General features: G+C 31.5%; 2 protein-coding genes and 1 long non-coding RNA gene across 4 annotated transcripts; 2 read left to right on the top strand and 1 right to left on the bottom strand.

The window, feature by feature from the left end:
* Nucleotides 1,320-4,879, top strand: LOC109351243 (IAA-amino acid hydrolase ILR1-like 4). The gene is made up of 5 exons (XM_019592648.1): nucleotides 1,320-1,761; nucleotides 2,182-2,307; nucleotides 3,221-3,535; nucleotides 3,852-3,980; nucleotides 4,196-4,879. The coding sequence occupies exons 1-5, from the start codon at nucleotides 1,420-1,422 to the stop codon at nucleotides 4,601-4,603; spliced, it is 1,320 nt and encodes a 439-aa protein (XP_019448193.1). The 5' UTR covers nucleotides 1,320-1,419; the 3' UTR covers nucleotides 4,604-4,879.
* On the bottom strand, nucleotides 4,634-5,350 carry LOC109351245. Its single transcript, XR_002108199.1, has 2 exons — nucleotides 4,959-5,350; nucleotides 4,634-4,928 (listed from the first exon to the last, which is right to left on the bottom strand). It is a non-coding gene; the product is annotated as an uncharacterized LOC109351245 (long non-coding RNA).
* On the top strand, nucleotides 11,037-13,711 carry LOC109351242 (transcription factor bHLH87-like). Of its 2 annotated transcripts, none has more exons than XM_019592647.1 (3): nucleotides 11,037-11,346; nucleotides 11,515-11,677; nucleotides 12,123-13,711. In XM_019592647.1, exon 3 carries the CDS (start codon nucleotides 12,149-12,151, stop codon nucleotides 13,520-13,522), a length of 1,374 nt encoding a protein of 457 aa, XP_019448192.1. In that variant the 5' UTR covers nucleotides 11,037-11,346; nucleotides 11,515-11,677; nucleotides 12,123-12,148; the 3' UTR covers nucleotides 13,523-13,711. The 2 variants fall into 2 exon arrangements, with proteins under 2 accessions (XP_019448192.1, XP_019448191.1); XM_019592646.1 differs by having other exon boundaries at nucleotides 11,042-11,346; nucleotides 12,117-13,634.

The following is a 15,407-nucleotide window of genomic DNA, read 5'->3' as shown; positions in this document are numbered from 1 at the left end:
AAAAAATACTCAATGAGAAAGTTAACCTCACATACTTGTGGATGTTCTTAGTTCAGACATGACTGTCTTCAATGGAAAAAAATACAGGTGAGAAACACCAAAACAAAAGGCTAATGTTCATCTTGAGTCCTTATGATTTGTTTAAAATACATATATTATATATTTAAGAATTAACTTGAGAAATCAAATTCTTTTTTCTTTAAAATTTAATATATCATTATTTTGAATAATAAATTTTATATATTTAATTTTAAAATATTAGTAATGTATAAATTTAATTATGTCGACGTTAATCTATACAAAATCATATATTAAAAACGTTAGTTATACTAAAATAAAATAAAAGCATTAAGCTTCTTCAGTCATGTTTTTAGTAATAGTAATAATAAGTAGCAATCCTCTATCTTGCATGGCATCTAACTCAAATCCTATATATGTGGTCCAACATGTATTACTATATTTGATATTTAGACAAGTATTATTTATTAACATTATAACAATTTTTATATTGTATCTTTCATAGTTTCTATTTTATGTGGTCCAACATGTATTACTATATTTGATATTTAGAAAAGTATTATTTATTAACATTATAACAATTTTTTTAGTGTATCATTCATAGTTTCATTCTAAAATAGAGGTTATTTGATATTTGATTGTGTTAGACACTCGAGTACATTTATTATCTAAAAAGTGTGTATATTCATGTAGTATGTGTCACTTGTTAGGATTGATTTAAGAAAATATATTTAAAGTAAAAGTCTAATAATTAAATAATTTTTTGATTTCTGGAACAAAAAATATGTTTTCATGAGACACATGCACTTGTATCTAGTGATCATATTGACTTTTAAAATATAAATAACATAAATTAATGATACAATGTCTATATAGAAACATTTACATAAATAACTTAAATAGAAAAAAATATATTTATATATTGTCATTATATTATCTATCATTTATATTATACTCATATATTTATATTTACTACTATATCCGTCACTATTAAACTCTTCGAAAAGAATTCAAATAATATAATGATGATAATAAATCTTTAAACTCACACCCATAAATATTACATTACAACCTAAATTGAGTTAATTATGTTTGTTAGATTTACTAATTTCGACATCAACCTAAAAATTAAGACATCAATAAATATATCTGGACAACAACCTAAGCAACGTGCAAAATATCATGATGTCTAACTACTCTAAAATAAAACATATATATATATATATATATGTATATGTATATAGTAAAGTTAATTGCTTCACATCAGAGGGTGACCCAGCTAACCACTATATAACAGTACAACAGTGTTGTTCTTAGTGAGAGAATTGAGAGCTGGTTTTTATTACTTCACATTCTCTATTTGATTCTTTTATACACTCACCTTAAACTTGAAAACCAGTTATGGGTCTTGACAAATGGGTCAACTTTTTTATGATTCTTAGTTTCTTTGCTGCAACAACACCCATCTTCTCAGATTCTAGTTCATTTACTTCCAAGTTCCTTGATTTGGCTAAGGAGCCTCATGTTTTTGATTGGATGGTGGATATTAGAAGGAAGATTCATGAGAATCCTGAAATGGGTTTTGAAGAATTTAAGACCAGTGAGCTTATAAGATCAGAATTGAGAAAGTTGGAGATTCCATATAAATACCCTGTTGCAATTACTGGTGTTATTGGATACATAGGAACTGGAAAACCTCCCTTTGTTGCTTTAAGAGCTGATATGGATGCTCTTCTTATGCAGGTTTTTCATAATTTATAGTTTATCCTCTCTTTTTTCTTGGGTGAAGAGTGTGTTTTTGGTTAGTTGTGAAGAATATTTAATTTCATGTAATCAATAATTGTTTTACAGTATACTTGATCATAATAGAATTAAGAGTGTTTGGAAGAATTTGTAAAAAGCTTATTTAGAATTTTGAGATAATTTCATTCTTTAAAATTTCAACATGTCTAATCATGTTCTTGACAGTGCTTCTAGGAGGGTTTGACTTAAATTTTGATTTTTTTATAGGTCATTTTTCTGGGGTTAAGGCACACACAAAAAAAGAACAGATTTTTATTACAAGACCTCCTTTTTTCTAACTGATATGTTTAGATATGTAAGAGGGTACTATTTGACTTGATCTATACTTTTATTGATATTTTGGGCTGTGTCTAACATCAGGAGCTGGGGGATTGGGAGCACAAGAGTAAAGTACCTGGGAAGATGCATGCATGTGGTCATGATGCTCATGTTGCTATGCTTCTTGGTGCTGCAAAGATCCTCAAAGAGCATGAAAAATATATACCGGTAATATGGTTTTAGATGTTCGGCTATTAGCTTTTTGTTCTGCTATTTTTTGTATATGTTTTGTTGTGATACTCCAATCAATAATTTGCAATGTGAGGTCTATACTTCCAATGGTTATGTGTGTGTTTGGGATAGAGTTGGGAGGCTCATAAGTACTTTTGGATCCTCCCAACTTACTTTAGAATTTTTTTAGTATGTTCGGCAAAAATAGAAGTCAGAAATTTATCCCTTTTCCGTTTAGCAAAATTTGGTTTCAGTTTGCTGATGATAATTTTCCTATAATACCAATTCTCTTCTCTTTTATTATAGTTTTTGTAAGCCCTCCTGTGTTTTTGCCATGTGTAGAATAAGTAGTAATTTAATTTCAATTATGTTGTACTATTACTATTATTGTTTAACTTAATAATTTAACTATTTGTTTAACAAATGAATGCATCAGCTTTAGTTTCAGTTTTTGTAGTAAATGGAAAAGTAAATGATAAAACATAGTTGAAGGACAAAACTTAACTTACAAGATTGGTTTGGTCAAAACTCATTTTTGGAAATGGTATCCCAAGCACACCCTAAGTACATTTGATGTTCAAAAGTTTTTGTGTTATTTTATTATTATAATCATGTCAAAGACAAACATGACTTTTGTTTCTGACATGCATACGCCATATCAGCAAACTTCTGCCAAATTATGAGTTCCAGTATCGTTATGCCAATTTTGTATGTTAATCATTTGCATGGTACTAGAGTCTTAAAAACATAAATCAACGCATCGATGATTATTGTAATTGTAGTTAGCCACCGTATCTTCTACAATCTCAGGGCTGTCGCTGGTGCATACTACTTTTCCCGAGTTGCCTGGTTGTGTCGTTTTCATCCTTTTATGGGGCCCTGATATCAATCCATTTTGTTGTCTATTCAGGGAACTGTAGTTCTTGTTTTTCAACCAGCAGAGGAAGGAGGAGGAGGGGCTAAGAAAATCGTAGATGTTGGAGCTTTACAAAATATTTCTGCAATATTCGGATTGCATGTTGCACCTCACATCCCATTGGGTGAAGTCGCCTCTAGGTCTGGTCCCATGGGTGCAGGAAGCTCCTTATTTGAAGCAAGAATAAGTGGTAAGGGAGGCCATGCCGCTATTCCTCATCATGCTATAGACCCCATATTGGCAGCTTCTAACGTAATTGTTAGCTTACAACATCTTGTTTCTCGCGAGGCCGATCCTCTCGACTCTCAGGTGATATCTCATTCCATTTGCTCTTTCCTCTTCTCACCACCCACACACTTACTCTTATTTTATCCTTACTTTACTAAGATCAGCTAGCCTCTCTTCTATATCTTTACTTAAACTATGTATCGGGTTGAAAGAACAAAGGCAAGTGAAAGGAAATTATTAGCAGAGCTTAAACCGGAAAACCATTTCCTTAGCACATGCAATGTCTTGATTACTGTTTTTACCTACTTGAGAAGGAAAGTGTTTAATAGAATTTACAAAATGATTGTTTCAAGAAGTAGTTCATCTCGTGTCTTCCTAACACAAGGTATCCCCACAGGTTGTAACCGTGGGAAAAATCCAAGGAGGTGGTGCATTCAATGTTATTCCGGATTCTGTCACAATTGGGGGCACCATCCGAGCTTTTTCAAAAGAAAGCATGATGCAACTGAGACAGCGGATTGAGCAGGTCTGTTATGGGGCACTATAGATTTATTTTTATGCTCAAACTATAACTAATGAGCTCATTTTTTTCTGTCAATACGTCATGAACTGAATCTTGTTGACTTTCCTTCTTCTGTACTCAAGCTTATTTGGTTTTTGTTGCAACAAAGAAATGATTACACTCTAATTGTAGTTTTCACTGCAATACTGTTAGTGGCTAAGGCTGATTCATTTCCGTAGGTTATCATCGGGCAAGCGGCTGTGCAGAGGTGCAATGCAACGGTCAGCTTCCTTGATAAAGAGAAACCTTACATCCCCCCAACTATAAACAATGATGACTTGCATGAATATTTCCAAAGTGTTGCTACGAGCGTGCTTGGCGTCGATAAAGTTAAGGGGACGCAACCAATGATGGGATCCGAGGACTTTTCATTCTATCAGGAGGTTATACCCGGTTACTTCTTCCTCCTCGGAATGGTGAATGCCTCTGTTGAACATCTTGAGTCAGCACACTCTCCCTATTTCAAAATCAATGAAGATGCACTACCTTACGGAGCTGCACTCCATGCATCATTATCTGCTAGGTATCTTCTCAAACTTAATCGGGATGTACCAGTGGTAGAGGGTAAATATAATGATGAATTATAAACATGCTTTCAACGAGGCATTGTTTTTTTTAAACATGCTTTAGTTGCAAATGTATTGCATTTAAGTTAAATAAGTTAGTGCTTCAGCCTTAAAATCATTGATTGTGCTGATCTAAGGGGGCAGCGGGAGAAGGAAAGAAGTAAAAAAAAAGTTTCTAAATCATCGATTCGGGTATTTTGCATGAGGTTACAGGCTCAAACCTCATTACCAACTTTGTACCCAAAAAATATGATGTTGTGTATACTTTCTTTCTCCAAGGAACAAAGTTTAATCTTTGTTGCAGTTTTTTGCAAAGAAGTTTCTTTTTCATTTAATGTGTATGTAACTTGCAATTTCAATTTATGCTGTGGTAGACATAACCTTTGTGATTCCATTGTAAGTGGTTTTGATATTTTCATCATTATTGGCTTCATCTATTTCTATCAACTACTGAAGAATTCTGCTATACGATGAAATAGAATAGAAAGACATATAACATGTTAACGGAGTGGAAAGACGTGTCTAAAATATGGTTGAAATGTTATTGAACTAGCATGAATCCAGTAAAATATTAAGCACTCATTCAGAAGTGCAACTCAGAAGCCAGGGTGAAAATGGTTGGTTATTGTGTAGACATGTCTGTTCTTCCAAAATTTCCTTGAAGAAATCCTGTGTTTAGTGATACCACAAGTAGCTTAAAAGCTAGTAGACAAAAAAAATAAGATTCATGCTGGTGTTAGGTAAAGTGTAACATATTTCGAAAAGCTAGGCACTTATAAGCTCGTACTTGTTAAGCTACTTGAGGTGACTCATGATTTATAAATTGCGAGTTTATATTATTTTACACCTATGAACTTGCTTATCAGTTAATCATATCAAACAATTATGATTCATTCCACAGATTACATTACACCTATTGATTTGCTTTTAAGTTAGTCATGTCAAATAATTCTGATTTAATCAGTAAACTTATCAACTCTTAGCTTTTAGTCCGAATCATGGTAAACATACCCTTTACATCAGTCACCAAGGTATACCTCAGGCGCCGTGTTTTCGTTGTAGCGTCCTCGCCCGTAAGGACCGGGTTCATCAAATGCACCCATAAAACTTTGCCATGACCAAGGTATGTAGTGGTAGACAATGCTGAAGTGTTCTGCAGATGAATGCAGGACAAACCCTTCGTTTGAGAGGTCAAGCATTGGGTTAGATATGAGTCATCTTTCAGCATAGCATATACTCATGTTTCTCTACTCAACTAAATGGACAAAATAAACTGTTTAGTAATTTCATTCAAACAAAATATTCAACCTTCAAAAAACAATGTAATGTAATAGGAGCATATCAAGAAATGGGACTGTGAGATCAAATATTTTGATAAGCTTGTTTGGTTCAAGTGCTGGATAATGAGAAAACCATAGCAGATAAAGCCAGTGCCTCACCATTGATATTGGTGCATTACATGTAAAAGATGAATCCAAAAATGAATGATGCAAACCGCTCTTACGAACTTAGTGACTTATATCAATTGACGTTGTTTGATTAATATAGTCGACGACTCCACACAGTGAATAAAAGCTTGATTGTTGTTGTTTACGTGCCTTCATCTAACGACTTAAGCTATAAGGAGTGTGTTAGTTCATGACATGGTGGTATCAATACCAGTACAGAGTTAGGTAGGGCAATACTAGTGTCTCAATGATGTTCCAAAAATACTATAGTACATGTAATATAAATTAAGAGAAAAATGGTTATATACAGTGTAAGGATTTCAGGGTATACTTATCAAATAAAAATGTTTATAATAAATAAGCATAGTGTGAAATATTTCCTTGTAATTACAAATATGTTGGTGTCTGTAATTTCTCATTTTTTTCATGAGCACGTTAAGAAGTAAGTCTAACATCGCCTATTTTTTTGTCACTACCTCGAAAATGATTTAAATATTTGTTAAACTACTCCTTTCATTATTAATGAGTTTTGGGATAGAATTTAACACAATATCATACCTAAAGCTCAATTCATTTTTTATTGTCATAGGCATAAATGTAACTCTTAGTCTAGTGGGCTACTCCATTCTTTAAACTGAAAATAAGTGAACGGGCTACTTTGTTTAATACCTTGATGGATGTGTGATTTTCATACATAGTCGATGTATTATTCATCAATCATGTGTATTATTATATTTATAAGGCAATATTAATTTAAACATGAATGGTAGATGACACACTGATGAATTTTTTCAACTATAAAGAAAGAAAATGACATGAATGATTGTGTGGGCCTGGTGTAGTGTCCACGTGGGGGTCAACATCATCATTTATTTGGTTGTTAAGGCTTAAGGTCATTGAATGTGACAAAGCTATTGTAAATGCATGTATATAGGAGAGAAAAGAATACCCAGCCATGTAAATGAGGGAAAAGCATTGAGCAAACATGACAAGGTATGGTTCATGTAAATTCCTTTCTTTCAACCATGATGTTCATACTAATCATTATTTCTCATTTTCCCATCTGATCCTAATTTGGCCGACATGTTCTTCCATTTTATGTAACATGATCTTAGCAAGATGTATATATGGAAAAGCTGGCAATGGGCCATGCATATCGATAGGTGTTTAGTTGAGTTTATTAGAGAACTCAATGCAAGTCCAAAGGTTTGTCTAAGTTACTAACTTAATGTCGATTTGCGAGTTAACTGAGATGAAAGAGTGTTAAGGTTTCATCTCAAAACCAGTTGACAACGAGAGAAATAGTCTAATGGGTATTTAAACCATTCCCGGGACAATCGAGACTAACTCTCCAACATGTCCCCTCCACATAAGTCTGTCGGACCAGACGCAGAGTTATCTTTGACTCATAACAAAATGACATTTTTTTTTTGGTCCATTACAACCGGAAAGAAGTTGGATTCTGACTCTAATACCATATTAAAGTTTTATCTTAAAACCAATTGACAATGAGAGAAGTAGTACAACAGATATTTAAACCATTCCCGAGATAATGAGATAGACAATGTGAAACTTACTTTCCAACAAAAAATTTAGAATCATTTACAAGTGTATTTCATCACTCTTAACTCTTCTATTTTCCTTATTTTTCTCTAAAATTCAACTCACAAACACATCATTAATATTTATCTTTATGTAATAATTATGGTCTTTATATTTCATTCTCTGTGTATAGAGATAGAATATAAAATTTATGATTAATAATTCTTTTAGAATTTTAAATAAAAAAGGACAAACTTTGTTTTACTAGATAGACAATTAGAAAGAAATGTAAAAAAGGACCATTATCATTATTAAGGTTATGGGTTTTTATGAATAGGGTGAAGCCTATCTATTAATGCATAGAGGCTAGCAATGTAGTTTCTTATCGTGTCTTCGTTGTCTTTATTTATTAATTTCTCTCAGTTTATTAGCAAAATGGGATAGTATTGTGCATTTTTCCAAGTCTTGCCAAAGGTGAAGATATATATTTATTATGATTATAGACATTTATAGTTAATATATATTTATATATATATATATATATATATATATATATATATAATATGATGATTGTCCCTCTATTTTATTTATTTATACTGAAGTTTTGGTACTGAAAACATTTTTTAATTCAATAAATTCTATATTATCAACTAATACTTTTATAAATAAAAGTTGAACTGAAATTTTAAAAATAAAAATATGATATAATAATATATTTAACTTTAAACAGATAATATGATATAAGTTGAAAATCTAAACTAGAGGATAAAATAAGACAAGACTAATTTATACCAACCAATTTCCTTTGTTAAGAATATCAATAAATGATAGAAGATAGACATGATTGTTAAATGAGATAAATATATAATATAAATTTAAATCTTGAAATTCAAGGAGACTTAAATAAAAAAATTAGGGGCAGGCAATAATTTCTTAAGGTAACATATATTACTCCTGTTATTTTATTATTCATAAGTTATGATTATTCGAAATTAGGAATATTATTCTTAAGGTAAGAATTTCTAAGTTCTTTCTTATATTTTGGATTGGTTGTGATTATTCGAAATCCAATACAGTAAGTAGGTATTAACGAAAGTTGTAGGTAGAATCTTAATCATTGATATATATTGTGAATGTCCCTTAAATCAAAAGTGCTTATTACATTATAACCTCTTGAATGTGAGTTACACTAAGTTGCATAAAGTTACACGTAATCATTACAGAAATGTTATATGGTTGGAGAAATACAAAGTATGAGGATTTGCACAAACCGAGTAACAAGCTGCAAAATGGGGCATTATAGACCAAATTATTATATAAAAATGAAATCTAATTCTAAAGTCCACTTTGAGGACCTATTTAATGAACATTTTCTTAGTTTAGACAAAAAATAATATTCGGAAACTTTGATAGAATGTGAAAACCAAGCGCTCACGCGGGGAATGGGATATGATGGGTTTGGCCCAAAGCAGGGGCCCACCAATTCGTCAATGAACTATGTCCATCAAAGCTTCTCAATTCACACTTCATACTCCAATAATTTTAGGAATTTACGAAGAGAAAAACCTCTCGTTATTATAGATGGCAAAATAGACAAAACCTGCAAATTTGCTCATATAACTCATAAAATTTTGTTGGCGGAGTATATAAATTTTGCTATTAGCCTGTTTAATCTTGCCATAATGTTCGTGGACTTTTCTATTGAGTAATACGGGTGGGCGACGGACTTGACATAAAATTAAAAAATATAAGAAAAGTTCAAAAATAATTGTAGTATAATGTGATTTAATGTCCCAGTTTTTTTAAATGATTTGTTTAATTTTGTATAAAATATAAAAGTATTTTTAGTTTTTTTTATCTTCAAGTACTTTATTTATTTTTATTTACTTTATTCTATGAGTTTTTTAATTTGTTTATTGTTTATCAATGCGCGTGGGCCGCCCATATAGCTATTTTAAAAGAGCAGGACATACAACTTTTGCCCGTTAAGTTAATGTGGCATGTCCGCGACCGCTTAAATTTTGCGGGCATGAGCAAAACTGGTTGGACCATCTCTGCTCTACTCGTTTCATTCAAATTGGCATATTAGAATTTTTTAAAATTCTATTTTTTTTTTGGTAAAGTGTCATTATAAACAATGTTAATTTAATAATTTCATTATTACTATATTTTCTGATTGAAAATAATTATTACATGTATCCTAGATTTTTTTTTAATTTAATATTTAAAAAATATTTATATGATAAAAATAAAAGTAGCCATTTAAAATAATATGCCCATATGTTTTATTTTTTATTTAAATTTAAAATGTCATACTTTACTCTTGATGTACTTTTTAATAATTTGAAGTAAAAACATTTTATACCATCATCAATAAAACAATATTGGTATCCCATGTTTATCATCACCTAATTGTGCCTTTTTGAAGTTCATATAATTACTTGAAAGATTTTACATTGATTGATAGAATTTAAAAATTATTTAAAATTTCTCTTTTTTTCTCTCATTACTTATTACACTCATCTGTTTAGTTTGTTAAAGTTAAGTTAAGAAAATGAATGAATGAGATTGTGTATAACTAATGTAACTTAATTTGAGTGTAAATGAACAAAAATAAAATAAAATACTAGTCAAATTAAATTGTGCCTTGTTTGGGTAAACTGGTAAAGTTACACCTTTTCCATTGGTAAATACTCATCCCAATGTATACTTTTTAGTCAAGAGATACATAACATGAGATACATATTGGGTTCCCTATCCTTACAATAGTTACACCTGATAAAGCATTTACATAAAAAGCTGAGCAAAAATCACAAATTTTGAGTCATCTACTCCATTAAGTTGTTTTCAATTTGAGCACTTAAAGTTGCAAAAAAAGTTGAGTCTTACATCAGTACTGTGCTTCTCAATTTATTCAGTAGATTCCTCTAAGACCACAACTTAAACAAGTACTGTGGTAGAAAGTGAAAACATTTACAAGGCTATGATTAACACTATGATTGATACAAATCTTTTGAAAAGAGAGTGGTACTGTTAAAGATGCTCTTTCAAGTGTGAAAGTCTCATTCATATTCATGAATGGCTGAGTTGAATAGTTTAAGCAGAAAATAATGCTTATAATTTTTTTTTTTTGGTTAAAGACATTTTGTATTACTTAGGACTCTTTTCACACTTTTCTCATGTCCAATAACAATGGCATTCGCTAGTAGTTGGAGACTCTCTAGTCGTGGACGTGTTCAGAATGTGGTATGAGAGCCAATGATTCGATTGAGTCATAATAAACTTAAGTAGATGAGTTGAAAAGTTTATAAGTAGAAAATGTCAATAAAACCATTATGTTAATACTTTGGTTCAATACGTGATTCATTTATAACTCTTCACTCTTCTCATATTCAGTCAACCAACGAGACTAAGAGAGATCAGTGTGGTGAATTAAAATTTCTTTGAAGTATGATGCTCCCATCTTCAAAATTTTAGTCTTACATACCCATCCAACATACCAAAAAGCCTTATCTTTTTCAAAAGCTATCTTAGTGTACTTGTCTAGACTATTTAAACCATATTATAATAGTCCCTCCTCTTTTTCTCCTCCTAGTATAATATAAGATTATTTGCCTATTTATTACACAACTTCCTGACATAATTGTTCAAGTACCAAAATTTGTATTATTACAAAAGCTTGTTGTACCTTTTGTTTTCCCTATCCTATCTATATAAAGCTTCTCTTCAACAAACACACACGGCATAAGTACCACTCTTCCATAGTATTTGAAGGTACAATCTTTTTTTTGTCTATACTCAGCTTGTTAAATTTATCTGGTCGTTAGTTTTATTCTTCACAATAAAACAGTATATAGAATTTAGTTAGCAAATCTGACTTAAATTTTGGTTTTTTTCTTTCCCTATATCACAATTTTCATCCAAATGAATTGAATATGGTAGTTCATGCTTCTACCAGATTGCTACTCAAGTTGATATAAAAGCTGCATCGAATCAATCCTCTTCTGTTCAGTTACTTTACATTGAACAAATAAGGATTCTCAATCTGTTGGTTCTTGAGTTAGTGTCTTGGTTCAGATTTCAGAAGTAGCTGGATCTATAATTTGTAAGCCCTTCAACACATTTAGTTTTGCACCTAATATAGATCGATCAGTTTACATTTTACACCAATGTAAGTCATTTTTCACTTATTCTGACTCAGTTGTTCCTGTTTTCATCCAACTCATGGTGATTGTGATTTTAACTTTAGTAACTTGGATGAAGATAAGGTCAACAAAGTGTAAGTGAAAAAATTAATTACACAACTTATCCCTCCCCATATATATATATATATATATATATATATATATATATATATATATATATATATATATATATATATATATATATATATATATATATATATATATATATATATATATATATATATATATATATATATATGTATATATATATTTGTGCTTATTTTATCTGATATACTGTGTTGAACATGATCATATAGGCAACAAGGGTCACTTTGTTATTCAACTTTAGATCTCTTTTAGTTTCAGTTCATCAGAAATTGTTGTCAACTTCAATGGATGGTCTGAGTTGGGATGCTTCACAACTTGTTTCTGACGTACCAATCTTGTGGAGCACTCATCAGCAAGAGCTTGAAGGAGGAGGCTACTCCATACCCAACCTAAGTTCAAGTGTTCTTAATCAAATGCAAGAGATGCAGAAGTCTCAAACAATAGATGGTACCTCTTCTTCTGAGATGATAATGAGTATGATGATGCCACACACAAATCTGTCATCACAGAGAACAGCAACCATGCCTGTTAAATCAGTAGCTGGAAACAGTTGGGAATTAGAAGCTTACACATCTCAATCATGCCACCAGTCTCTTTCAGAGAGTATGATGAACAATTATGTGCCAGATTTCAGCATGGCCCACCAACAACAACAGCTTCTTATCAATAATGGCACACTACAAAACTCCAAAGTTATCAACAATACTCTTGATCATTGCTTGCTTTCCAATATTGAAAGTTTCATCAGCACAGAAAACAAGTCTTTCCAAGACATTATTGATGATGGGATTTCAATGATTTTATCTGACTGCAGAAACTTATGGAACAACAACTTTGGTAATGGAAACAGTGTTGCTGCAGTTTCCTCTGGTGAATCTGAGAGTGATGCTTCCAATTCTAGAGACAAAAACATGCAACAGTACCATCATGTCAATGAATTGGAAGAAACAGTAGTATCTCAAAGCTCCTCAGATCAATATGTTAGTCAACCAAAATTCATAGATTCTTATAAGGTTAATAATTGCACAAAAAGGAGTAATGATATTCAGTATGATCCCTACTTCAGTATTGTTCAGAATTCTCCTGCTAATAACACTGAAGTTGGTACTATCAAGATTATCTCAGAGAATCAACCAAAATCCAAGAAACCAAGGTGGGGTCATCATAAGCATCCTTGTTCATCTACTATAAGTTTTCAGCAGCCAAACTCATCATCAGTGTCATCACTCAGTGAAGATTCAGAGGCCATAGCACAAATGAAGGAAATGATATATAGGACTGCAGCGTTTAGGCCAGTGAACTTAGGCTTGGAGGTTGTGGAAAAGCCTAAGAGGAAGAATGTGAGGATATCATCTGATCCACAAACTGTGGCTGCAAGGCAAAGAAGGGAGAGAATAAGTGAGAGGATTAGGGTTTTGCAGAAGATTGTGCCAGGTGGAAGCAATATGGATACTGCATCAATGCTTGATGAGGCTGCTAACTACCTCAAGTTTCTTAGGTCACAAGTGAAAGCACTAGAAAGTCTAGGGAACAAGGTTGATGCAATGAATAATTGTCATGCTACTAGTATTTCATTCTCTTTCAACCCTTCTTTTCCCATGCAGACTCATTTCCCCATCCAAAACCCTAGCCACAGTATCCAACCTTTCCTGGGATGAAATGATTATTAGTAGGGTTTTGTTAACTGGTGCTGCACTTAGGAATCAAGAAATAGAAACTTTGTAATGGAAATCACAATTTCTCAACTTTTCTTGTATTGAAAAATCATTTTCTAATATGAGATTTCTAATTTCTTAAAATGCCTTTAGGGTATACTCTTCAGCATTCTCATTATTAATAACAGGAAAATGTATAAATTATCACATATGTAAGTTCTAATTATATATTTCATCCATTGATTAATATCCAAATCTTCATATGTTCTTGCCTAAGCTGCAATTTTATTCATTGTCATGTAATTTTCTTCCAATGACTTGATTAAAATTCTCAATAATGATATTGTTTTCTAGTTTCTTCATTCACCTCAGCCAATGGTAACTTCGTTATTTTACTATATTGCTCTCTTATAATGAATGACATAAAAAATGGGTAGTAAAACTGATGTCAGATACCCATCTTTGTTGGTTGAAGTGCATGATGTTTGATTATCTTAAAATATAGTCTCGGGTTTGAGTCTTGTGAACAAAAATAAGCAATGAAACATTTTAAATCAACTCAAATAAGTGAGACCAATGCCAGATTATCATGGTAGAATTAATCATGTACACACAGTGCATGCATGAGAGAATTTGCTACTTTTGGTTACCCTAATCAATGCTTTTGATGCTTAACTTCAATGGGATTTTCTTTTATGATGAACGTAAATGGTTACAATAATGAAAGTAATAGAATTAAATTACATAACCTTTTAGCATACAGAAAGGTGTAGCAATTATACAGTCATGATTAAGATCAAGGGATAAAAAGTGATTGCCACTTTTAAGTTTGTTTATAAAATAGTTCAATGCAATAATCAATGTACATAAGTGCATTTTTCTTGAAGATCGATCTTGAAGAGGTTTTTTGAATAAGAATTTTGTTATCTAACCAATGCAAAAGACATTCTCTCAGTGAACTAAGCCAGTGGTCCTGTCTCCTTGATTCAACCCAAAGCGTGCTCTCGAAAATCACTCTAAAACTCATTGCTCAGCACGTGTATGTTTATATGTATATTCTTCTTTTTTGGCAGGAATGTTTGTCATAAACAATATGTATAATAAAACCTTAGTGTCTTATTATTTAAATGTTCCAAAGTTGCCAAATATTAGTGTTACTAATGATATTGTTAATGATGAAGACCATGATAATGACTGCTACAAACAAACATGAGGTGGGTTCAGTGCAATTAACACACATATATAAATATATATATATATATATATAAGTAATGATATATTCTCCTACTAATCATCTTATCAATAAGAAAGTGATACATATTACTTGTAAACCAATTATTAATAAATAAAGTATCACATATGTCACTTTCTTGTGTGTAGAAGGATTAGTAGGAGAATTTAGTAGGAGAATATATCATTTTCCTATATATATGTATATATAGGGATCTATTCAAGTGATAACAATTCTGGTATAAAAATTGTGAGAACAATATATACGGACCTTACAAACAATGATCGATAGTTAGGATTAAAAGTTAGTTATTGATCATATGATAGTCACGTGCATATATATTTTAATCTTAACCATTTAATCAAGATCTAGTGGTTCATACTAAGTATTATTATTTCTCACAATAACATATTATTCTCACGTGAGTAGTCCTCTTTTATATATATATATCATCGATTATTTTTATAATTGGGCTCCAATATCATTTCACTAAGCACATGCCTCTGTGCCACTGTATCTGCATGTGGCAAGTTCAGTAGAAGTTAAATCCATTTCTGTCTTTTGTAGGTCATGCTTGAGAATTATTCCTACTTTATGTATCCCCTACTTAGGGGTTGATTGTTGTATTTAAGAGTATGTCTTTGCCTACAAAATATT

Source organism: Lupinus angustifolius, chromosome LG06, assembly GCF_001865875.1.
Source record: "Lupinus angustifolius cultivar Tanjil chromosome LG06, LupAngTanjil_v1.0, whole genome shotgun sequence".
Taxonomy (NCBI): domain Eukaryota; kingdom Viridiplantae; phylum Streptophyta; class Magnoliopsida; order Fabales; family Fabaceae; genus Lupinus; species Lupinus angustifolius.
This window is presented reverse-complemented; position numbering and strand designations above follow the sequence as displayed.